This window comes from Harpia harpyja, chromosome 6, assembly GCF_026419915.1.
Source record: "Harpia harpyja isolate bHarHar1 chromosome 6, bHarHar1 primary haplotype, whole genome shotgun sequence".
Classification (NCBI taxonomy): Eukaryota; Metazoa; Chordata; class Aves; order Accipitriformes; family Accipitridae; genus Harpia; species Harpia harpyja.
In genome coordinates this window covers 59,463,491-59,489,389 of record NC_068945.1, presented here as the reverse complement: position 1 = coordinate 59,489,389, position 25,899 = coordinate 59,463,491, and the positions used below count along the sequence as shown (strand labels likewise).

At 37.6% G+C, this 25,899-nt stretch overlaps 1 protein-coding gene and 1 long non-coding RNA gene across 4 annotated transcripts in view; one reads left to right on the top strand and one right to left on the bottom strand.

The window, feature by feature from the left end:
• Positions 1-15,217: 15,217 nt before the first annotated feature.
• LOC128143193 (uncharacterized) lies at positions 15,218-25,559 on the bottom strand. 2 transcript variants are annotated; one of them, XR_008235675.1, is made up of 3 exons: positions 25,452-25,559; positions 17,221-17,302; positions 15,218-15,889 (listed from the first exon to the last, which is right to left on the bottom strand). It is a non-coding gene; the product is annotated as an uncharacterized LOC128143193 (long non-coding RNA). The 2 variants fall into 2 exon arrangements; XR_008235674.1 differs by lacking the exon at positions 25,452-25,559 and having other exon boundaries at positions 17,221-18,125.
• HGF (hepatocyte growth factor) overlaps positions 25,474-25,899 on the top strand; it is a 60,492-nt gene continuing 60,066 nt past the window's right edge. For both annotated transcript variants that reach the window (XM_052790177.1, XM_052790176.1), the window contains exon 1: positions 25,474-25,706. In XM_052790177.1, the coding sequence (XP_052646137.1) occupies positions 25,631-25,706 (76 nt within the window). In that variant the 5' untranslated portion in view covers positions 25,474-25,630. The remainder of the gene's footprint in view (positions 25,707-25,899) is intronic.

Here is a 25,899-nt window from a genome sequence, read left to right as displayed (position 1 = left end):
AAAATATTTTTAAAGCTCTGAAAACTTTAAACTGTAGTGTGTTTTCTCCTCCCTGTTCCCAACAATGCTGGAGTTGCTAATTTTACAGCACAAATGAGAAACTGATGACAATTTCTAGTAATGTAGGTTCCATTTATTTTGGCAGATGCCAATGGCAGCACTATAGGATAACACTTTCAACTGCTTTATCTGTAGCACTTTTTAGGTGCTTCAGTGTATACCTGTAAGATACACTATGTCTCTGCTCCAACTATAAGATATCTACCTTTTCCCGATCGCTTAGGTATGATCATCTCATGTTTGTATAAAACATATTTCTGTGCCTATAATTGACCACACTATGACAATAATTTATAGAATACTTTTACTTGTTGTCATCCTTAAAGACGACATCCTTACTGATGATTCAGACATGGAAAGTTTTGCAATATGAAAACTGAAACACAAACACTGCAAAGCAAGAATTGGGCATGATAGGGTTTATTAACATACAAAATATGGCTCTTTATTTTGTGTATGTATATGTTCCATCTACGTTGACTTATTTTCCATAAGAAGAAGATTAGATATGGAAAGGATTTATCTGATGACTCTCTGACCACTACCTTTAGGGACTAGAGCAGAACCAAGAACATTGTTGGTCCACATATGGAGGGTCCTTGCATGGAAGAAGGCCTTTAGGAAAATTACGGCTGTTCTTTGGAGGAGTAGGATAAGGATCACTCTTTTCTTTGAAAATTATGCTACTCATCTTCTGTTTAATGGTCAGAGATTTGAGGACAGATTTCCTTTTTCCCTGCAGGAGGTGGTGTCAGAGGTGCTCACATTACAGTTTTTTAATTTCACTTGGTGCATCAACATGAGAGTCTGGACAGTCAGAGGCCTTGTTTCCTACTTGGGTGATTTGTTCCCTGAGCCAAGCAGCCTACTTAGAGTACAGCTACCCTTTATGGGAAAGAAGCACAAGGAAAGAAAATTTGTGCTCCCTTATTTCAGTGGTTGGTTATTTTCAAATGTGTTGGTGAAGTTGTCTATGGCTGAAGGGTTTCATTTGTGGAGGTGCAGAAGACAGGTAATCTCTGATCATCATGCCCAACGCACAACACTGGATTCCATTTTAGACTGCGAGAATAATTTTAGAAAATTTGCCTTCAACAGCTGGCAAAGGTAAAATAACAAGAGTATGAAAAAGACTTTTTCCTTGCAGTGTGCCTAGAGGTCATGTTGTCATCTGAGCTCTCCAGAGTCTCAAATTTTTCTTTTATAAAGTACACTTACTGCCATTCAGTATCAATGTTAAATTTGAGTCATCCTGTTAAGCTAACTTTTTACTGGATTTTTAACCAACCAAAATTCTGCCAGACATTTCTCTAAATAAAGGACAGCACCGGGCTGGTGCATTTTAGCTGGATCTGCTTTTGGATACTGTAAGTTTGTTTCCAGGATTTTAAAAGTCTCTTAATAGATAGAGTGTATCCCTTCCTATCCACCTATCAATTCTGCATATATAACATGCTTAGAAAATGTGCTGCACTAGTCCACTTTACCTTTTGCCTGGCAATACTCCTGAAGCATCTGTTCTCAGATCAAGGGAACATTGAAAGGCCTTAAATCTGATCTCTCAGACAGCTGCGCTAATTTAACTAAAGGGGCTACAAGAGGGGATGGAGAGAAATCTATAAAATATTTGGCTGACATTTGAAAAAAGAGATAGGATGTTTTCTTGTTAACCTTTAGAACAGCCCATTACATAAATTGTGACAATGTTCTCAGATTAAATGAGACTGTATTCTGGCTTAGCTCTAGATTTATCACTCCAGCAAATGAATTCTACTGTAAAGTCTGGCAATATATCTTTTAAAGAATGCTGTTTATCTCACTGGGGAAGCAGAGTGCTGATAAATAAGGCGCACAGCCTTTTGGATGAAACATGGTAAAGATGGATTGGAAAGAGGATTCAATAGCATAGCTTTCCTTCTTCAGTGTAGGAATGTTCAATGGTATATATCTGATTAAAATTAGAGATTTCTCATAGCACTTCTGTTTTAACATGATAAACAAAAGTATGTAAGAAATGTTGCATTCTCATAACATTTGATTGTGTGAATTCTAGTTACATATGAAAAGCATTTGCGCAGAATTCAATTATGAACAGTTATTCAGTAGTAGCTTCAATTCCTAGTTATGTTTCCATTCACTCTGAATTAATAAATTCACCAATTTATGTCTACAAGAGAAGGCTGGGCACTGACATTTTAAATAATTTGATTTTAAGCTCTCCTAAAATTAAAACAACTTCAATGGATTTTTTTGATTTCTCAGAAAACTAAATCCTGCACTAATTTCTAAGCAGTGACAATTTCTTTGTATTTATTCAAACTCTGAGTAAGATGAGAAGCTGAAATATAGAGCTCTTACAGAAATCTAAAAAGCTTATGTGCATCTTTAGGAAAAGAGTAGAAAAAAGTTAAAAAAATTATTTTAGATTAACATATGAAAATACTATGTAACAGTATGAAATATTATCAGAGGCAGTCAGTTTATTAAAAACTGATTTCTGGAAATTAATTATTCAATTTCTGTAAAAAAATATTTTAAAAGATCAAGAAATTAGCTATTAAAAAGCCAAGGGTAATGAACACGAACCTTGATTCCAATAGGATGAATTTTTGAAACCTAGAAAAAAAACATTTTCAATGTTAGTTCCTAAACTGCACTGAGGAAGCTGTTGTGAGTTGCTTAAACTTTGAGAGGCAAGAGGTTACACACATTGTAGTGTTCAAAAAGAAAGACCCTGATTATTCAATGGGTAAAATATCAGAATTTTTATAAAGACTGTAAGTTTCAAACTGTAATTGTGTGATTCATGAAGGTAAAGCCTACTTGCCTGAATAAAGCAAAGGATGGCTCTTCCTTACAGGGTAAAATTTATTTTCAGTAGGGTTTGTGTTCTGGGGGAATTGAACATAGCTGACCAGAAAGCAGAAGTATATAATCCTACCAGTCCTCCACGCTAATTTTGTTGAAGGTTGCAGTGTTTCTTTATTTTATCTTTATTTACTAAAGAAAGTTTGTTGGGTGATGGTGACTAATAGCTGAACATCTGGAAGCAGTGACCTTTAAAAGCCTTTAGTCATTACTGTGCCCAATTAAACTCAATATCAACAGAAGTGCTTGCATTTTGACTGGACTAGTATAAATCACTTTGCGAATACATTGTGCAAACAGGGGGAAGTATTACCATCCTGGGCTCATTCCCCTCTAAATGACTTCAGCAGGATGGGTCAGGAGCTAAGAATTTGTTTTGTTTTTTGTTTCCAAAGTACAAACTTCAACAATTAAGAAAATTAATTAATGAAGTTAACTGGACTAAATAGCTCAAAAACTTCAATGGGGAACAAGACTGGAATTTATCTAAGTGAAACGTACAAAAATTATCTGGACTCGCATCTCATCCAGAGAGAAAAAAAACTTCTAAGCAAGCTATTTAAAGGCTTGACTGGATAAACAACCATCTCATAAAAAGGATATTAGAAGTAAACAGGGAGCCTATCTGGAATGGGAAAAGGACTGATCATTAAAGGAACCTACACTTTAGAGGTCAAAAAGTGCAAGCATAAAGTGACAATTTTGAAAAGTCAAGCTCGGTTTGCCTTTACAAAGGAAAATAAAAGAAATGAGAAAAAGGCTCTTCTAATACTGCCTAAAACTTGTAAGTCTGACTCCTGTTCAGGGAAGGGTAGAGATAAAAGACAATCTAATGTGGCACCAAACCCCGACATTTAACAGAGTAACTGCTGGAATGAGGAGATAGATAGAAGCACCACGTCTGCAATGGAAGTAAAGCCCGGATCCAAAGTCGGTCAGGGCACTGCGTGGGCCAGGGCCAGTCGTTCCCTGGGCCGGGGACTGGGGGTGTCAGGGTCTCCCCAGGGCAGCAGGGCCGGGGCCTGGCAGCCGGGGCCTGTCCCTCACAGCCAGGGCAGGGCAGGGCAGGGCAGCGTGGCAGCTGAGGCAGCCCCAGCCCCAGGCTTTGGGCACCTCCTCAGGGATGGTGACAGGCCAAGGCCGGGCAGGGACTTTGGCCTGCAGGTGGGGGTCAGGATCGAGGCCAATGAGGGGAACCAGGGTCAGACCCAGTCCGGAATGGCCAGGCAGGGTCGTGGGGACAGGGATGGGTCAAGGCCAGGCCGGGACATCGGCCAGTGGCGTGGGCCCAGCTCAGCAGGGCCCATGGCGGGGCAGGACGGGGCTGTGGTGGGGCTGGAGACGGCATCCTATGGCCTCTCTGGGGCAGGCACTGACGGCCCCGGGGTCTGGCATGGGGTCCTGGGCCACGGGCAGGGCCAGGCGAGCCCCAGGGGTGGGCAGGGACGTTAGGGTCCATGAGTGCACTCAGGGCCCTGGCGGAGTTTCCGAAGTCTGGTTTTCCTGAGCTTCTTTAAAATCAATGGAAAAAAAGCCTCTATAAACAGCAATTCAAACTCCCTAAGCTCTAAATTGGTGTCTGAAAATTCCTGTCTCTCCATTGACGAGTAGGAGGTCTTTGGGCAGTGCCTACATTTGTGTGTTGTGAAGTTACATGCTGAATTTGGGAGGGCCGGTAAGCATTCATCAAGTTGAAGATTGTCTTTTATAGCTAGAAGCTATACAATTCAGAATTTGTATTTAAAAGAAGAAAAATGAGATCTTGGGTGGCTGAGGAACAATTGTTTAACCTTTGTAATATGGAACACCTGGAGGAAAGAGTAATTGAAGATTTCACAATAAACAGAAAATGACATAATACACAATGAGTTTATCAAAATTAATCATGCCGTGCCAATAGGAACCTTTTGATATCACTGTTTTCTAGACAGTGCATATATCCAAAAAGCATTTTGTATTATGTCACATAGAAAACTATTCATTTTACTACAATAAAATAAATTAAGAATTTGTGAAGGCGAGATAACAATAGATTGTGATGAAAGTAATTATCAGGGTAAAGACAGTGCAATTCTTTGGAGCTAATGTTGTTTAGTATTTCTAATTAGTGGCTACAGAATAAAAAGTAGACATGTTTCTGTAGAGCTTGTTAATTGTAGCATGTTAGGAGGTTTTGGGTGTATTTAGACTGGTTGTCACATTATACTACATAGCTACCAAAAGTCCCAGTTCTTGAATTGTTTGCACTGATGACCTACCTGGAACATATCGCAGTTCCCTTCTGGTCCAGATGTCTGAGTATCTTTCTTCTGTAAATTGAAGCTTGGCAGAGGGGAGGCTGCTGTGTGCCTGGATCTTGCCCTGAGGTAGGGTTAGGAGAACTCTTAACATTAAGCAGGTTAAATAAAAACATTGTCATTGTAAGAATGATGGCTTAGAGGACTGAAGTGCTAGGAATAAAATGAAATTCAACAGTACAATGTGCCCAGACTGACATGTGGATATTATAACAGAGAATTATCCTGTAGTTCATCAGTCATAAATGCAGAAGCAAAGGAAGATCAGGTACCTAATTTAGGCTCTGTGAATACTGCTTAAAAGAACTCAGTCCATTTGTCCTGGTAAAAGACAGAGAGATATTACTGTTCTCTGGTAATGCATCTCTATTAATAGCAGGAAGGCAGAAAAGTATTTTAAGATAAGCTGCATTTTAAGCACAAAAAAATTGGCCAGGAACACCCTTAGCATGAAAACAAAACACTAACAATATAAAGATTTCTAAGCATCAGAACAATACAATTTCGGAAAGTCTTTCCAATTGGACAATCATAAGGTGAAGATTTATTTATTTATCAATCTATTTCTTTATATATTTTTAATACTATCATTTTTTCATCATTCTTATATTAAAAGATATTCAGATGTGACTTCCTAAGAACTTTAAGAGCACAGAGTTTCCGTAAGTTCCTATAGTGATGAGGTTCATAGAGAGATGCCCTTCCTTCAACCACTTTTTCTCTACATTGAAATGGGTCCCCTCAGGATATGCCAAAGGAACCCTCTTATTTCTTCATTGTGCAGGTCACTTCTCTGAAGAGAATTATGTCCTTTGCATTGTCATTCCTTACTATGCTTTTGATATGAAAAGATCATGTAAAGGTAGATTATCTGAAGATGAAAACTAGATTGTTTCAGTCTTTAGGGAGAAGAAGAAACCCATAGCAGATATATATAGGTAGATTGTTTAGTATTTATGCATGATAAATCCTGGTGAATCTCATATGATTCTTTTAATCTACTTGCAGTATTTAGTAGTATTAATGGAAGTGAAAATAATCATGCATTCAGTCTGCTGTCTTTGGAAGCAGTTAACAGGGTGAAAGAATTCAGATGGAAAATGCCTAAAAAGATTAAATTACTAAAGAAGAGAGCAGGAATTAAAAATGTGCAAACTGGCAAAATAAAAAGTGATTTGGAGTCATTGACTTCAAGTTGGAAACTTCATAAGGGAGAATTATTATTTAAAAGGATACAAAGGCTTTACAATAAAAAGTCCTGTTATTCAAAATTGAAGCCTGACTTTCTTACAAGCCCAACAGTGAGGCAACGTGTAGCCGAGTAGCTAGATATCTGATTAGTCCTAATACTGATAATGTAAATCTGAGCCACATTTTGCATTTCAGTCTTAGTTTCTGCCCCCTGTTCTTCTGAGAAAAATGTATTAAACCTACCCATGGTAAGTGTTCTGTCCTATCATGAGCTAACACAGCTTTTCTGTGCCATGTGTTAATGACTGGCATTTATATCTCATTTCTTCTCTTCTTCCCTCCCCCTTCTCTTTACAGTATTGGCAGGTGACAGTGAATGGTTATAGCAGACTCACAGGTTGTGTCTAAACTGATCTGTAGGCATGAATGCAATGTAAGTCAAAATCTCAATTCCTGGTAATTCAGATTAGGGAGCAGGGCTGGACAGTTGCTCTGATCTGATCCAGTTTCCTGGGTGTTATTGTCTGCAAACCAGGAGCTGAGGGAAGAAGGGAATATGATTTGTACCTGTCATGAAATGAATGCTAATTGAACTGAAGCAAGCAAGTGCTTCATTATTTGGGCAGCACCTAGTTTTGTGAATTGTCTGAGAGTCTTATTTTCCCTGTGAGTTTTCCCCTCCGTTTCATTAAAAAATACACAAAGAACATTGTGTTTATTTCTGATTTCTAAAATATTTGTATGATTTGTATTTGAAAAGTAAGAAAACTTTTTAAGAGTAATTTTTAATGTCTTTTTTAAAAATACTGTAATGTGTTTATTGTGTAACATGCAATACACCAAACTTTTGCTACCATTTCTCATAATGAAAATTTAATGTTTACAGAGAAACTCAACTCTAGATCCAGATACCTAAATTTAGTTGTCTGTGTATGAGCTAGATGTGTAAAATCCCATTACCACCACTGGAGGTCTGCTTTCACATCGCTCAAATGCAGACGCTAAATTTGGTTAGCTGACTAGGTTCTTTTGACCCTGTTGACTGTACTATCAGAGGACTTGATTCAACTGCATACACATAGATGACTAGTGCAATCTGAGATGCTGTGGAGTGTCCAAGACTGTTGCACAGGATTAGAAGATATCACAAGAGGTTTACGGGAGATCCATACTCTAATATATCAGCAGTGGGAGGTCAGGTATCTTACCCTGGGTAATCTCAACAAATGTTGATATCTACCTGTATTTAGAAACATTATGTAATTTGTCCCCTACATCTGCAGAGATTTTAATGGATTTAGTCTCATGTAGATACTTGCAAGTAGACACAAAAATTCATGTGTCTAAATGTCTTGTCTAAATCTGGATTGGAATCCCACTCCGCCCAGCTGGATAGCAGCTTTGCCAAAAAAGACCTGAGGGTCCTGCTGGACACCTAGATGAACATGAGCCAGCAATGGGCCCTTGTGGCAAAAAAGGCAAAAGGTATCCTGGGCTGCGTTAGGAATAGTGTTACCAGCAGGTTAAGGAGGTGATCCTTCCCCTCTGCTCAGCACTGGTGAGTCCACATCTGGAGTACTTTGTCCAGTTCTGGGTTCCTCAATACAAGAGAGACATGGAGGTACTGGAGAGAGTCCAACAAAGGGCCACAAAGATGATTAAAGGACTGGAGCATCCCTCATATAAGGAAAGGCTGAGAGAGTTGGGACTGTTTAGCCTGGAGAAGGGAAGGCTCAGGGGAGATCTTATCAATCTATATAAATATGAAGAAGAAGAAGACAGAGCCAGGCTCTTTTCAGTGCTGCCCAGTGACAGGAAAAGAAGCAATAGACACAAACTGAAGCACAGGAGGTTCTGTCAGAACTTAAGGAAACACTTTTTAACTGTCAGTGTCACTGAGCACTGGCACAGGTTGCCCAGAGAAGTTGTGGAGTCTCCATCCTTGGAGATATTCAAAAGCCATCTGAACATAGTCCTGGGCAACATGGTCTAGGTGGCCCTGCTTAAGCAGGTGTGTTGGACCAGATGACCTCCAGAGGTCCCTTTCAACCTCAACCATTCTGTGTGATTCTGTGATTCTGTAAAAATGACAATTTTCAGTCTCATAACCTCTTTGGCATAGTTTCTTCCTTTACAGACTAGTAACCAGAAGAACTAACTAAAAATTTTTGAGGCCCAAATAATGTTTATAAAAGAGACTGAAAAAATACATGAACTCACAATGTTATATGTTGTGTATTTAAAATTAATGATTTGGGGTTTTTTTCAATATTCTTGAGAATATGGGTTTCAGAACTCCTTAATGCAGGTGACTAATTTTACTTTTTATTTAAGAACATTAATTGAGACTTTTAACAATAAGTACCTTCTAGAATTTACATTGAATAGACTATAAGTAAGCCAATCAAATCCCCCCTCCCCGCAAAAAATCCCAAACCAAACCCCACCTTAAACATTTTCAAACCATATGGCTTCCATTCACAATCAAGTACTATTTAAATAATAAATATTTCACAATTTTACCTGATGTATTTCACTTCTAAAGAAAACAATTCTCAGGGAAATCTCTGAAGCAGAGGATAAGAAGATAGGGATTACTTTTCTGAAAACAAGACAAGTCCTGAATTTCAAAGTTAAGCTTTCTGGATTTCTTCAAGAACTACATTCCACCTCAAGTAGCTAAATTTAGGGACTTTGATGGAGGAGATAAATGATCTAGTGCCACAATTTAAGCGACCATAGGAACATATATATAAAAAAATCCCTTAATCACTGGTGAGTGGTTCCAATCAAGAAGAAAAGACTGAGAGAAACAAAAATGTAATTAAGAAAGTAGTAATAAAAAAAGACATGGAACAACATCGTCTCGCAACGGACAAAAATTACAAGCACTTACAGAGTGTCAGATTTCCTTTTAAATTTAAGCCTTCATAAAATGTTAATGTATGTTAGGTTAAAAATTAGTCTTCAGATTTAAATCTGATTGAAGAATGAAAGATAAAGGAATAATTTCAAGCACTTAATTCATGAAGTTAGACCTGTAAGCAAAACTAAATAGGCATCTAACTTGACTTTTAAATATGCTTTACAAATATGTACATTAAAATTAAATATAATTAATTTTATCCCCTTACCTTGTCTTTCTTATAAAAAGTACCAGAAAGAAAACGTACTGGAATGCTTACTAATCTAACTATGTAAGTACCCATATAGCAGCCATTTTCTTGGACTTTGCCTTGCTCAAACTAGAACTGGTAAGTATTCTTCTCCACTGCCTTCCAATGGACCATCTAGCCTCATTCTTCTTCCTTTTTTCTCCCTCCTTTAGTTTTCATGGTCTTATTCCAGAGACAATTTGGCAGTAAATATCTTATTTCTTTCTCACCCAGTCTGTGACTTCCCCACTTCAGATGCTCCCAGCACACTTGTGGAAATAAAAGAAAGAATGTGCCATTATTGAATTTTATAATGAACTCTGTAAGTGATCTTAAGTTGATGGAAAAAATTGTGCATCAAACTAATATATAAGACAAAATATGAGAAGGACATACAAATCAGACCGGTTTCTGTTTTCAAATGATGTTGCTTCATATGCTACAGTGAAGTGACCATATTTATACCCTCCTGAGAACCAGTTTCCATGTGAATCCTATCTCTGCAAAGGGTATGTCTCTATATAAGTTTATATAAGTTACATAAGTAAGGCATAACATAAATCTGTGTTGTGGAGGACACTCAAAAGCAGAGTCCTGAGACAAGACCTGCAGCCCGTTGGCTTGGAGTCATGATTTCAGATATGGCTAGAAGGTGTCTCAGTGTAGAACTCAAAGCCTCCTGCCTCAGGAAGCCCCACAATTTAACATGCTGCTGGACATGTCCAGATAGACCATCTATGAGGCAGCTTTGTGGATGGTAAGACATATGACATGCCTTTCCCATGGAAAGGAAGTGCTCTTTAAGAAATTTGTGAACATCACTATAGACTCAGAAAGCAATTTAGGGTTTCAAACGAAAGAAAAAGCCACAGGCAGTGAAACAGCATGGACCTCACCTCACTCTAAGTTGTTAAAGGTGGGATTTTTAATAATCCTTGCAACTGTTCATAATAAAATCAATTGGCAGGTTTTCCCCTAGATACGTTGAGGCAGAAGCAGGTTAGCACTGAGTGGCTGTGATAACATCATAGAACAAAAATGAATCTCTCTGGAATGGCCCTCTGTACAAACCCTGGATTATCACACATTCCTGATAATATCTGTGGTAATTTGCTATGACTACGAGGAAGTGTGTTCCCATTTACCGCATGTTTCAGCAACAGCGACTACTCAGACACTGTATTTTGTGTATTTGTCATCTCCTGCCTTGTAGGCTACTCTCAAAGAAAGAAACAGCACGTCATAAGAGACTATGCATTATCAGTGGTGAAAATAGCAAATAAAAACTGCAAGGTGCTATGATGTATTTACCTTTGACTGCAAGACACTGTTTGGATTTAACAAATTAGCTTCTCAGAAATTTGCTCATCTGAACAGCAGCTGTTTGCCATATGGATCAAAACTGCATTTGGCAAATGGAATAATTTCCTCATGCCCATCTGATTTTCATGTACAGTCCTATATTTGAATGTTTAAGGGAGTAGTTTGCTAGTATGCTGAGGGTCGTTCAGCTGAGAAGTGTTTATTTTGAATCCCAGTTTTCTTTTGCTTTTTTTTTCTTTTTCCCAGAAGGTTTTTCTTCTGAAGAAAACTTAAAACAAAACAAAACAAAAACCCCTAAACCCAAAACTTAAATAAAGTAATCTGAGGGAAACGAAAGGCAATGGAAAAGTGAGGGAGAAATATTTTTTAATCCTAACAAAATAAGCCAGCTAAAATATTTTGGGTGAAATTCTGGCTCCAAGGAAATAAGAGACACTGTATTTCCTATATCTTCTAAATATTTGATTACTATCAATAAAATCAATAATTTAATTGAAGAATAAATGATGATGATGACTGCCAGTTATAATATTAGTGCAAGAAACATTAATAGTTGTAATACTTAAAAATGTTGACAAGGAAGCTCCCAATTTACCTAATTATGGTTTAAGTCTATTAAACAGGATTATGCAAATATAAAGAAGAAATACCCTTTCTCTGTATGGGTTATAATCCTATGAGGACATAATTTTTTTTTGGTTACTGATTTCTAACACTGCTCATGCAAAGCTGTCACAGCAGATTTCATGCTTTAATGAATGAATGGAGCATCACAACACCTTCTGGATATTATGGGTAAGAATTGTTGCAACCAGTAACTAAAGCAAGTGAGATTAAGAAATTTGTTCATGGACATAATGCATATCCAGATTTACATATTATGTTCACATGTTCCCATATGGATTCCTACACTAACACCACAAATCACAGAACATCAGAGAGATAATAAATACACAAAAGTTAGGTAAAGTATAATTGCAGATTCATTTATAACTTCAGTGTGCTGTCCACATGACCAGAATGCTGGTTTCATTGACCTCTTGAGGTCTTGACTCATGACTTCTCTAATCAGAACCGTAGCATAGGAAATTACTTTTTATTATCAAAAGAAAGTTGGTTTGGGGTTGTTTTTTTTTTTTCTTTTCTAGGTTTTTCCTGTATTTGATGAAATGTCAAAATCTGATATTTTGGGGAATATTAAAAATTTATTGAATTGCAGCAATTAAAATGGTTCATTCTAATTTAATTCTATTCTATTTTATAGTTCTTTCTGTTACACATTAATTCTGATTTTAGTTTAAAATATCTAGAAACGTCTTCAAACTGGAAAATGTAATTTTAAATTCTGATATCTGTCAAAAAGTTCAGATTGTTTTGTAATTTCAGAGCTCCTTAAAAATAGAATAAAGAAACTTGTAGAATGTACCTTTTCTTCAGTTTTGGTTTTCATTGCATTCTGATATTGAAATATCTGACCTGCAAATTCCCAGTCAGTTTTAATTAATGTTCAGGATTCTGTAAGTAAATACTTTGGTGTAACTTCTATATACACTATGTATATTAGCAATACAGATAATTTCTTTATTGGTCATGTTCTGAATGTTAATGCATTCAACATAACATTCTCAATTAATCATATAAATATTTAAAATCTCCTAATAGATTCTATCATTCTCTTTTTGGAGCTCCATTCACCTCTCTTGTCATCAGTTGTGATAAATTCAACAAAGAATGTAAAAGACAAGTACTGTAAGTTTTTTTAAAACTAGGAAACTAGTACCCTAAAAGGAATCTATAACCCAGCGCTGGATGCCTGAGCTACTTAGACAAATTTTAAAAGTTGCATCATATTCCAAATTGCAGATATTCCCTTAGCTACCTTTGATCATGTTGGTACATTCACATAACAGAGTAGGACAATTCAGAGGTACTGCCTTTGGTTCCTGAACATATATATGCATGCTAACATGGCGCTAAGCCTAACAAACTTAACTTAATCTCAGAAAGTGTAATTAGCTCAAATCCAACACAGGAATGCTATGCCTCTCCTCTTTCTAGAAACTGATAGGTGCAGTCTTGGAGATATCTTTGCATATGTCAATAAAATTATATTGAACCTGGATGCTAAACCAAGAAGCAAACTGGAAAAGCTTAAGTATTAATCCATGTTTTCTCCAGAGTTAAATTCTTGATTCATGGTTTCTTTTTAGGGTCAGGGAATTAGAACCCTTAGGTGAAACAATAGATGTTTAAAACAAATATTGAAATACTGCAGCTAAGGTCCTTCTTTTCTTTTGCTGTGGTGTTCATGGAAGAACACTCAGGAAATGTGAGTTTACAGTTCATTGTCCCCCAAAATTGTTACTGACAATTTAAGACTTAAGAAATCTTAATTTCAGCTTGATGAGTTGCAGGCTGGACTCAAGCCCAAGCGCTATACTGAACCATTGTGTTATCTGTCTTTCAAACCAAAATCTGAAGTCCGTGGTAAATTTTCTACAAATTCCTGAGGATTCTGTATTACATCATAAACTTATGAACATGGCAGCTTCATGTGAGTCCACTGGTTTCAGGATGGTTTTCTAATTCATTAGAACACTTCTGGTGCACTAGAACAACATAATTTCTGCCCTTTACTTACTTTTTGCCTCATTGGATGCATTTCCTTAATTCTTAGCATTTTTTGCTGTTCTCCTCATCTGTTAATTTCATTATCTTCTTGCAGTCTAAAACAATGAACAAATTTCAGCTGAAAGGCGTTATGTTGAAGACACTCAGAAAGGTAGGCATCTAACTGAGAAGAAGTAAATACTTCCAGGATACTTTGAGGGCAAACTAAAAGTTGCCCTGAAAGTTTATTCTATCCAGTCAGATTAATTGTGCCCCAAAATGCCTATTTATTTCTAATAATACTACAATGAAAACTAAGTGATTACCTCAGACATAATTGCCCAAAACATAGATATCTAGCATTAGATGAAATGAATACTACCCAAAATTAATAGCTAGGTAGAAGTGAGTGGCCCACGTAAACATTTTCCATTTAGTGTGGAGTCATTATATATTTTATTAAGTTTGTTTGTGACCAGTCAATATGTGTAGACCATGTTACATGGCAAAATGGAGTGTGTGCTTCTCGGAGTTCACCACTGAACCCACTGCCTCCAGCCCAGCTGGTTGCTGTGGGATGTGGCAGGTAGCTGAAGACAGCACAGGGACAAACAGGTCTATTCTCAGGAGGGGGCATGTGGACCCAGGAAGCTGGGATTCCTTTGATAAGGCTGGAGGACTACAAGACAGAAATATGTAGGAAATATGGGGTATAACATGGCAGAAATATAGTGTGGCTCAAGCAGAAATATATGTTTTCCCATCTATTTATGATACAATTGTAGGTGTCAATGATTTGCCTCCCTTCTTGTAATATTTTTACAGACTTCCTGGGCTCTAGAATGTATCTGAAAGCTTTCTTAAGTTCCTTATTTTCACTTTTGGTTCCACAGTGTGTACATAAAAATGCCTTTTAAAATGGATTTGTGGGTAGGCAACCTTCCATTCCAAACACAGATGGTACATCTGCATTTATTATTTAGACATGCTAAGTGGAACACTTTTTTACAACCTATTGTAACTATACTTTGTTCTCACTGACTTATTAAATTTAGATATGATACAGTGACTCTTTTACTTAAAGTAGAACTTTTGTGCTCTATTACCTAGTTAAAAAAAATGAATAAACAAACTACTTTATACCTTCACTGCAGTTGCTGTTCCACAGCCTTCTCGTCTGCACAGATTTTACCTACAGAGAAGGTTGTGTCATTGCCTTGTTCATCAAGTATGTGATCAGTCTTGGCTTAAACAGTGTGATGCACTGCTGAAAAATGCTTTTCCTTCCTGTTGCAGTTATGGCATGTTTGACTGAATACTCATTTCACCATGGTTGCTCCTTCACTGGAATTTTTGCTGGCCAGATGACCTATGATTCTCAGTCTGAATGTGTATTTTTCTGTCCTGACATCCTCTTCTTTGAATTACATCACAAAAGGTAGATATTCATTCAGACTTGATTTTAAAAGGCTGAGATTTGTATTTAATCAATTTTCTTCTGTTTGGCTCAGAATAAAATTAAATGGGTTCTCCATTTCACTCTGTGAGTTTTTGATCAATAGTTTGTAAGTTATTTTGGAGTCAAAGTCCTTTGACGTACCTTCTCCATTTTCATAAAAATACTCCCGTATGACTAGACCCAAGGAAGTTCTTTTGAATACATGTCTACAAACATGAGTAGTCCTGTAGATATAAATGGGAAATAGCCAAGGATTTAAATGTGTGAGCATGTTTTATTACCTTTTTAAATGTGTCACACAGAAAAACAACTAGTTTATATTATTGATGATGAAGAATGAAGTTTAGGGCAAACCTAAACTCACTTGTGTTATACATTTTCTAAAACATAGTGGAATGAACATTCATGAGAATTAGGATGTCAAGTAGACTTTTACATGTTTTTCTGAATCAAAGCTTCTATATAAAAGACAGAATGGCTATAAGCAAAATTTAGAAATCTTTGGAGTTACAACAATTTATACAACAATTACTGCTTTTTGGCCTGCAGGATGTTACAGAGCTTGTACAATATCATAGGCTAGGGGGCATATTCCTGATGTGTCCCTCTGTAATGCCTGCTCCCAAGTGTAACACCTTCAGATGTGATCTCTGTGATCTGTATAAAAGCTGGTCTCCGTTGTTAACCTTCACCTTTTTTAACTTCCTTGTAACAGGTGTGCCTTGGAAATAAAGATTTAATAGGCTGCTGTTTATTGTGCCAATGCTTTGCCTGTACTAGATGGATACACTGATGTAAGTGATAGAACATTTCAAGCTGTTATTCCTTTACGTCCTTAAAAATTTTCTTTGAAAATCTATTGCACTTTGAAGAAGTATTTTCTCTGGTTCTGTTGTAACTTCATATTTCAGCAGTCATTCTGGTGTCTGCAAAGTCAGGAAAGAAGACAATTAACAAAATGGTTAGCATATCTTATTATGCCACCTAAAATGCCTGCTAGCTGGAGTTGTAGTTGCTAAATTTTGCCCCCAATTGCTAAATTTTTCATAATACTTAGTAAACTTTTCTACTTTGTTTTGTAGGCCAAAACCTAATTCATAGATCTTAGTCCGTATAACTGTATTTTTAAATTGACAATATACAGGAAGACTTCTGTAATTATGTGGGGTTTTAATAAAACTTTTAGAAGAGAGAAAGAGAAAAAGAAGGAAGGAAAAAAAAGCAGAAAAACAGACAGTAAGTTAAAGGGAGGGGCTGATAGAGAGAGAGAGAAAAGGAGAAAACGAGAGAAAAAACAGAAATAGAGAAAAAAGAGGAAGAGGAAGGGAGAGAAAGAGAACAAGAGAAAAAGAGAGAGAATGAGAAAAAGAAAGTGAAAGAAAGGGAAAGAAAGAGAAAAAGAAAGAAAGAAAAAGAAAGAAAAGGAAAAAGTTTAAAATCCATATGCACTGTCAGCTACTGGCAATGAGGCATATAAGTGGTTTACCAGAGTAATTAGTGCTCAAAGTTTTTTTTAAATGTTATATACAACACTCAAAATTTTGGTTAATTATGTCTCCCATTAAAAATTGGAAGATTATTTCCAGATACAGAGTCAGCTTTCTACACCAGTCCTTTCAATGGGAGTATATCAGACATCCTTGTCATAAAATACAGATTAATTGTAAATAGTGTGCTTGCTATTTTAATCTTGGGAAACAAATACCAGATCTTTTTTTTTTTCCTGGAGAAACTATAAGAAAAGTAGTTTAAATGTTGTTCATCTCAAGCTGAGTGACATAGCCCTCTGTTTCCTGTGGGTGCTCAATGCACATTCTCAGTGGTTTATTTGAAGTGCTTCCATAACTGAAGGACATGTGCATAAAATAATCTCAGGCAAAAATAAAGACAGTTTGTTGCCATTGCTCTTTAGTATATGAATTGAAACCACATTGGTTTATCTACTGGGAATAAATGAAGAAATCATTGGAATGGTAAAAAAATAGCTAATCAGATATGTGGCATGTAAATCTACATATATTCATAACTGATGGGTTTATTTTCTTATTAAAAATTATTTGTTCAAGTGTTTACATGAAAATCAAGTAAAAAACAGAGACATTCCTGGGTTTTGTTTTGCTTTGTTTTGTTTTTCTTAAGGAAAAGTAATAAAATTGTAACACTGAACATTTATTGTTCCATAGTATATAAAAAAGCTATTATTTTTTCAGGTTTTTATATGTAAAACATTTTGTACTAGAAGTAAAAAGCAACTTACAAAACAGTATATTTGAAAATTCCTTATCCAGCTGATTTATTTCATTTTTTAGTTTAGCTGTTTACATCGGAACCTTGGTAGGCTACATGAAGAGAGAAAAAAGTAATAAATCACTCTGAAGATAATTAATTTCATAGCACCAAAAATTGGATGACCATCAAATGTTGGCATGTTGGAAAACATTCTAAGGAAGTCTTGCTGCAAACTTGTTCTGTTTTTAATACTTTTCCCTAGACAACCTTCATTGATTACTGTCAGATACAATTTCTTGTCTAGGTGGACTTGTCCTTCAACCCAATCTGTAGATTCTTAAATTAAAAAACAGTGTTACTGATCTGGGGAGTTAAATATACAATGAGTATTAATCTGTATATCGCTATTTTAAGAAAACCTTCAGAAAAACTCGCAGTAATAATATAAAGTCAAAAATAATGTGTTTCAGTTTAGGATAGACCACAACTGCTATTCAGCAGAAAAAAAATACTGTTCCATAAAGTTTTTTCTATGCCACTATTGTAAATGCATTTGTTGCTTTATGTCTAGTCATATCAATCTGATTTTATTAAGAAGATAATTTTATTTAATAATCTGATAAAAACTATTGAAATAGGCCATCATACCAGCTTGCTTAGCAGTAGTGTTCCAAATTCAAAAACTTATTCTTTGATAAGTTTCATTTTGGATGTGAAGAATGGGATCAAAACTTTGGGAAAGTTGAGCAAAGCTGATGCACGTGAACAAGCAGACAGCTTTAGAATTGTAACTTCAGCCCATAGATATCTAAATTCTGCTTCAAACTTGTTTTTGCTGCAGAAGTTGGTAGCAAAATCCTCAGCAGAAGAATACGCTGAAGCAGGAATATACTCTGTCACTCTAATATGCAGTGAGGCCTAATCATCCATGCTCAAATTTCACCTATAAGAAAAAAGGTTGGCAACAATTAATCTCTATGAAAAGTGAGGATTGGGTACTTCATAAAAATAGACATCATAGTGTTGCGGTATGGAATACTAAAAATAGCATAGAGAAAAAGTGTATATATTTTATTGGCAGAGCAAATGTAGGGCAATCACACTGTTATCAGTGTCATTTCAGTATCAGCATTGTAATACCTGTGGTAAGATCTTTAAGGGAGAAAACTGTACTGAAAAAGGTTTCTCTTTAGTATATAAAGAAATGGAAACAACAGAGAAATTTAACAGTTTGCCCTAGTCTTCCTTTGAGAGTTCCTGTCCTGATTCTGCAGCCACATGTCCCTTTTCCCTACTTGACTATTTTCCAGTAGCTGCATTACAAAGCTCATATCCCAAACAAGGAGACTTTGATTCAAATAAAGTACCCAAAGCTTGTTCTTGAAAAGAAGTCAAGCTGAGATTCCTCTTCTGATAACATCTTTTCTGATGTCTTGGCAAGCTTTCTGTCTCTGGAGTTACAAACCTTAAACCAGGAAAGATCAGTGCTTTATGGCCATGAACTGTGAGTTCTTTTTTGTTGTTTGTTTTTTCTCTGAGCTGCTATTAATACATCTTCATGTCTGAGAGATTGCTAGGAAACTGATTAATCCCCATTTAGGTTTCTTTCTAAAAATCTTTAACAGCACCCTAGGTAGAAATTCTCCTCTTTGATATGAAATCCTAGAGAATTTACTCTTGACAAGCAAGTTCTGGAAGTCTTCATCCTCTGGAATTCAAAGGGCTAATGCTTTTGTCTCTGGATTTTCGAATTGCTGAAGTTATTCCATAATGTATAATTCACAGTCAAAGACCAGCATAATTTTATTCTTTGTTACTCTAACCATATTGAAAATACATTTTAAAATGTCTACCAGTCTGAGACATATTAGTATTTTTATAGCAATACCTCATTTTTTTAAACCTCTGTACATTAATTTTTTGTAGCTGGTCTTTCAGTATCAGTTTTGCTGGGGTCTTCTCAGTGTATCTCTCAATGATGTTTCTTTTACAGAAGTATCATATTAGAAGATAAGGACCCTTTTCTGTCTGCCAACCATTTTACCTCTTCTAGAGGTAAAATGTATACTACAGAGAACCTGTTTTAAACTTTTCCCAACTTAAAAGCATGCATTTAAGTTAAATAAAACAATACATGGGCTTGCATTAACATCTCTGCATTGTTTTTGTCAAAATTTTCCTGGAAATCCTTTTTGTTTGTTTATTTGTTTGTTTGGATTTTTTTTTGTACACTAAATTTTTTTTAAATTATAAGTAAAAATTATGTCCTGATTTGAAATCCTTCAAAGGTTTATTTTATTTTTAAAAGAAGAGCAATTAGTGAAAATAAAAAATGCTCTAGGAAATCAAAAAATTGTTGTCCGCTTTGGGATTTAACACATAAAAAGATCTTAGAAAAAACTGCCCTAATTTTTATGGTTTAGCCAGCTAAATGAAAAAATATTCAGCCAGGTATGTTCAGTGGTTTCACTTAAGTGCACTCTTGCTTTTCACTGACTTAAAAAATGCAGAGGGAAATGTCAATTATCTGCACATATAAAAGTTTCAGAGTAAGCATTACTGTATTGTCAAAATCACACATATACACACCTTAGCTCAGGCACTAAAACCATTAAACTGCTTTAAAAAGCAGGTGATTTTAATATCAATGTGATTTGGAGATTTCCTTAGTGGTTGAATATTTTGGGCTGATATTTTCAAGCTTTTCAACAATAAAAAAGATGAAATGCACTTAAAAATATATATACAAATGTAGATTTCCCTGATCATGATTAAGCTTTGTAGTTTACCTAAATATGCTAAGGAATGAAGGCTCTCTGAATCAAAAAAGAACAGCTGGAAAAAGGGAGATCTGAAGACTGGGTGATAACCACACATGAATTGGGCCAAATCTTTGATTTTCAGACTACTTTGTCCTAGAGAATCTATCTTCTAATAAGCATGAAAAACCACTTCTTTATTTGATAGAAGTGTAACACTTATGGAGAAGCACAAATGGATGCGTATTTGAATGGTTAAATAATATAGAGAGTAACTACCCTTAGAGAAGTAACTCAGTAACTATGGCATGTAAATTAAGGGCTTCTGGGGCTGTTGCTTCATATCAAATGTATTCAGCTTCTGTTTGTTTTTCCAATGGCCAGTACCACAACTTGATTTTAGTAGACTAAGGTCAAAGAGAGGTTAATTTTTTCTTACACTCTTGCACAAAAAAATATCTATTGTAAGGGTTTTGCAGATCAGATTAGGCCCTGAGTAATACAAAGTACATTAGAATTCACTTAACAGTACTCCCAGTGACATTTATCCTTTCTAGACTTTCTTGGTGCTGCAGAGACTAATAGAAGAGGAAACAGACAAAATTAAACAAAAAGCTTAACATCCTCGTCAATATAGCTAAACTCTGAGCATTTGCAAGGAACAATTCTTCTGAGTAGAGTGAAGGATTTTTTTGCGTTCCTAAAAGTCTATAGCCACAATGCAGCACATTTCCAAAAAGTTCAAATGGATATTATTGGGAATTTTTATGAAAATAATAATTTTGCATGCACATTTGTTTGCAAAATTTATCTCCTTGTAGATAAAGCTTTTAGGTGTGGAAATACCTAATTTTGATCTGGTCAAATTTGACATTTCCTACTAATAGCTATGTGCTGTATATAGATTCTTGCATTTTTCTTTTAGTATTTTTTCCCAAAATATTGGGAACAGTAATTTCCAAACTGATCCTGAAGGGCTGTATTATCGTCATCTGCCGTTGGGCACCATGCCATAAATGGCTTAAATGGCTTTCATATTAGAACTTAAAAATTAAGCCCTAACTATTCTTAGTTAGCATATAACATATATGTAAAAAGCAGTTGCAATATGTCTTGCACAGGACAACCGTAAAGGATTTATGTTATTAACTGACTGCAGGGATGAATGCTGGATTACCTGACTAGGGTTTAGGACCCAGACCCGAGCATCTGGGAGTCTGGGTGTGGGGAGAGTTGTGAATTTTGTATATTTGAATATTATGAATATTATATATGTGAATTATAATGGATGGAACAAAGCACAACCAAGTCACTTTGGAGCTCATGTTCCTTTTTAACCTCAGCAACTTCAAACCCATACTTTTCATTCCCCAGGAGCATACATCTGTGTGTAAAATGATAATCTAGACTGTTTTGTATTTTGCACACGCCCTGCATTATTTTGCATGTTTGTGCCATGAAAGTGCTCAGTCAAGGTGTGAAGCTGCTTGCACAAGTCTGTTTTAGGGTAGAGGAAAGTGCAACTGTATAGTTTCAAGCCAAATCATACCATACCTTGTGCCTACAAAGCCAGGTAATAGCCCCTAACTAATTTTTATTCATAAGTTCTGATATGGGCTGAAGAAATAAGAAGCTTTTTAAAGCTAGATAGTTTACTTTATTAAATACACATGGAACTTTACCTGCGAATGCCATGTTTGCAGAGGTGACCTCCTCAGGATTGTAAGTTAGTGCCTACGTTGCAGAGGGAGGTGCGGCTCTTGTCTTCATCCTTGGGTTTCCCTGGTGGCTAATCAACAAGAAGTCTCATCTGAGGTGCCACGCCCTCCTGCTTCACTGCATGGAGCTCTAAACACTTGACTGGTGTGGTGAATTTGCCCTCTGGACTAGCAGTTCAGATCTGCAGCATTTAGTATGATGACATGCAAAATCCTTTTGGCTGAATCTAAAATAGTGGACTGGGGAGTTTCTGAGCTGCTGCTTTCAACTACACATTAATCCCTGTGCTTGGATCTTGTTATCCCCTTCTTCTCCCTCTTCCTTTCAGCCTTCCCACCCTATTTGCCTCTTTCTGTCTGTGTGAAGAAGGCTTGGGGGTTAGGCTGGAAGGTGCCGTGTGTCCAGCTGGGGCTCTGCCTGAGGTGCCTCAGCGAGTATTGACACCTGGCATGTGCTGTAGCTCTGCTTAAACTTTGCCTTTCCCAGCAGTGTCAAATCTCGCAGTCATACCTCAGACTTTTCCCTTCCTAGTCTCAAGCTCAGTTCATAAAAAAAGACAATAAAAATTTATCCTGCTTGAAATGTGAAGCACAATTGCTTGGTTTAAACTTCTCAGGCAGCCTGTGACTTTTTTATCAATCAACTCAGAGTTGAACAATGATCACTACATGCACTTGTTATTTTATTGGGCTTATTATCCAATAGGACCTTAACAGTGATACCTATACGAGATAAATCAAGAAGTAAAAAGCTTTATTTCAAACACAAGAGGGGATTCATATGACAGATGCTGGTTCATTGAGAAAAGCTTTCTTTAAAGCTAATTGTGACTTGGTATTACTCTGTGTGTGTGTGTGTGTGTGTGTGAAGATTCCTGCCAAAACTGTGAATATCTAGCATTTCTGAATAGCAAGTTACATCTGAAAAACAGATCCAGCTGTGGTTATGGTCAGAAAAGGGAATATAAAAATAGCAGTTTCTATGTATTTGGTCATGTCTGCTTACTTTTCCAACCAAAATAAAGTTTTTCAAACTTTTTTTTTTTTCATGTAGGCAGTCCAGAGCAAATACATCTTTGGTAAAGTGTGCAGTTACTCTTTTCTTTTTAGATATCTTCTACAGAAATATGCTACTTTCCTAATGCAGAGCTACACTGATTTGAAAGTCAGGTTATCAGGGAAAGTTTGCAAAGCTGCCAAAAAAAATAGAAGGAAAAAAAAAAAAGAAAACCCAAAATCCCCACTCTCAGCTAAGCCCCCAAAACAGAAAAAGAGGAAGAGATTTATAGGTCAGAAAACATGCCTCAAAAGGTCAGAAAACATAACAGAATATTCTTGTATAAAACCTACAACTTTTGATTATCATATTTAGATCTTTAGTTTCTCTATGTGCAGACTGAAACTTAACACAGAATTCTTTTTTGCAAACTTAAGCATGAAATGCAACTTTTGCAGCCTTCCTTCATACTGAAATTCATTTCAAGGTAAAATTTGATTGAACTGAACTAAAATATTATGCTTCAGTTGTAAAATACATGGGGCAAGAAGACACAGAAAAAGGATCATACTACATTTCGCAGTATATGATGCGGGACCAAAGAGCATTTTCATTTCCCAGATCCAGATGCAAACCTTTGTCTTGACTGCCTACAAATAGAGCATCTGAATATAGCACCTATAGGATCTCTCCTTTTCTAATCTCCCTTCTGTCTCTGGCCTTCCACTCTGTGTGCCCTAGTTTCCATTGAGGGGAGACATATCAGGCTGATGTAAAAGGCAGAGGTGTCCTGTAGCAGGTCTCCAAAATCGGACAAATGGAGAACCAGGACTAGCGAGTTGCACTTGCCCAGCATAATATATGCAGCCAAAGAAGCTTATGCCGATGACTTGAGCTCTCAAGCAGAACTGCAGATACATCATGAATAATACACAGGACTATGTATTAATAATAGGAATCCATATAGCAAAGTATTTTCTCCATTAGGGAGCACCCTTGTCCTCAAGAGACACAGCAGAAATCTTCCTAAAATTCAGGAGAAATCTGACTACAGGCCAAATACTCCCCTCAGGGAAGACAGTGGCAAAAAAATCTACTTGACTTTAATGGCGCGTGATTTTGTGCTTTATGCAAAAAAAGGTCACTCATCACATGCATGGAAAACAAGTCAAATACATCTGGTTAACAGAATGTAGCTATTTTGGGCTCAGCATGGTGCTATGATTATTTTTGTTGCTTATTGTTTATATTTATGTCTATCTTTAAGCACAGGGAGAAAACCAGAAAACAAAACCTAAGTGAGATATTCATGTTCTATCAGTTGCAGTGGACAAGGATTTTGCACAAGGTCATTGGACAGTGGAATGCATTTTCTCTGTTCTCAGGTTATGCATCTCTAAGGAACTCCTGTAAATTAGCTTTTATTCTTGGGAAAAAAATAAAGACGGGAAAAAAATAAAGACAGAAAAAAACCCAACCTAGAAATAATTTTCATTCTGCAGATTTCAGAAAGTTTTTTTTTCTCACATAAATGTGTTTTCCCTGTAATGCCAAATGTTCAAAATATTTTCTTCACAGGCTCGCTCTCTCTCAAATCCTTTCTGTACCCCTTCTTTCACTTACCCAGGCAGTAATTCCCGAATGGAAATTTTATGTTTTGCCACTGGGCATAAATAGGGTGAAAAAAAAAAAAGTTTTGGGAATATAGGAAAAAATTGAATAAAAGTTAACAATGAACATTTGTGGCTTGGGAAACAACCTGTTTTTAAGAAAAGCTGTTTCACTCAAAGGTGTTTATCAGCAGTATGGATAGTAAGTCTGGGCGAAGGAGCCTGGGCTGGAGAAGGAGACATGTTTTCTGACTCACGTGTCATGGGGCCACATGCAGATCTCTGGTTTATTTGTGGAAGATGGAGGGAAACGGTTTCCTGTGTTGCCACACACTTGTGCTATAGGCAGTAGGTGAGCGCATGGGAGAAAGGAACAGTTTAAATTACAGCAGAATTTTTCCTGAAGTGTTTATTTTTGAAGACTCGCGTGTCATGAAGGCCGGTCTCTTGACTTTAAACAAAAACCAATGCCATCGCTTCCATGAGGTTAAAAGGAAGCGCAACAGAAGAATTACAACCACTTTGCCTGCGACAGAAGGAAGGTCAGGCCTCACTTTGGACTGAGGCTTCTCTCCACAGAGCAACGCCAGGCAGCTGATATTTGACCTTTAGATTCCCCAGAGTTGCCACAGTTTTGGGGAAATGTCATTTGTCAGATGGCCAAAGAGGGTGATGGAAAGGCCAGGCTGGAGGCCAGGGGCAGCCACGGGCAGGTCGGAGGAAAGGTGTTTTCTTCCTGGGAAGTTGGCCTTGCTTTGTCCCTGGCCATGGGGTGGGGGAGTCCTGCTGAAATGGCGCTGGATGAGGCTGCTGCCTGGGGATGGGGCCGAGGGGTAGGTGGAGAAGGGAGGAGGTTGTGAGGGGAAATGCCTGCAGGGAGGGAGAGGTTTGTTCGGGCTGCAGGTGTGAGGGCAGAGGGGACGGTGGGGCCAGGAGGGGCTTGGTGGGGAGGCTCCGGGGGGGCTGCGCAGCAGCAGACACCAGCCCCGGGGCAAGAGCCCAGACCGCTGGCTCCCCCTGAGCCCCTAAGGGATGGAGGGAGGGAGGGAGGGAGGGATGGATGAGGCGGTGGGAGCCCTCTCCCTGGGCTGGCTGCGGGGCGGGAGGGGAGGCAGCTCCTGGGGAGGGGAGGAGGAGAGGAGGCAAAGAGGGGATGTTGTTAAACAGTTTCTTACCGTAAGAGGGAGTTGGGACCCAGATCTTTCCAGTTAATCACACAACAAACTTAGATCATCGCAATAAAAAGCAGCTCGGCTCACTCTGCCTCCTCGAGTGACCGGCCGCGCACAGGGTCCTTCCGAGGAGCCAGCTCCTCTTCTCCTCCCCGCCAGCCGCCGGGGGGGCCGCCGGCACCATGTGGGCCACCCAACTCCTGCCAGCCTTGCTGCTCCATCAGCTGCTGCTGCTTCCCATCACCAGCCCAGTGGCAGGTTAGTTTTTCTATCACTTCTCTAGTGACCCCCCCCCGCCGCCCTCCACCTCACAGCCGCACCATTTTCCCTCTCCTTCGCTCCGCCGTGGCGAGGCCGGGTGCTCGGGGCTGTGCACCGGGCTCACACCCCCCCCCACCCCCCGCCTCCCCACACGCAGGTGGGGCGGGCGGGAAGACCCCGCCACCTCCAG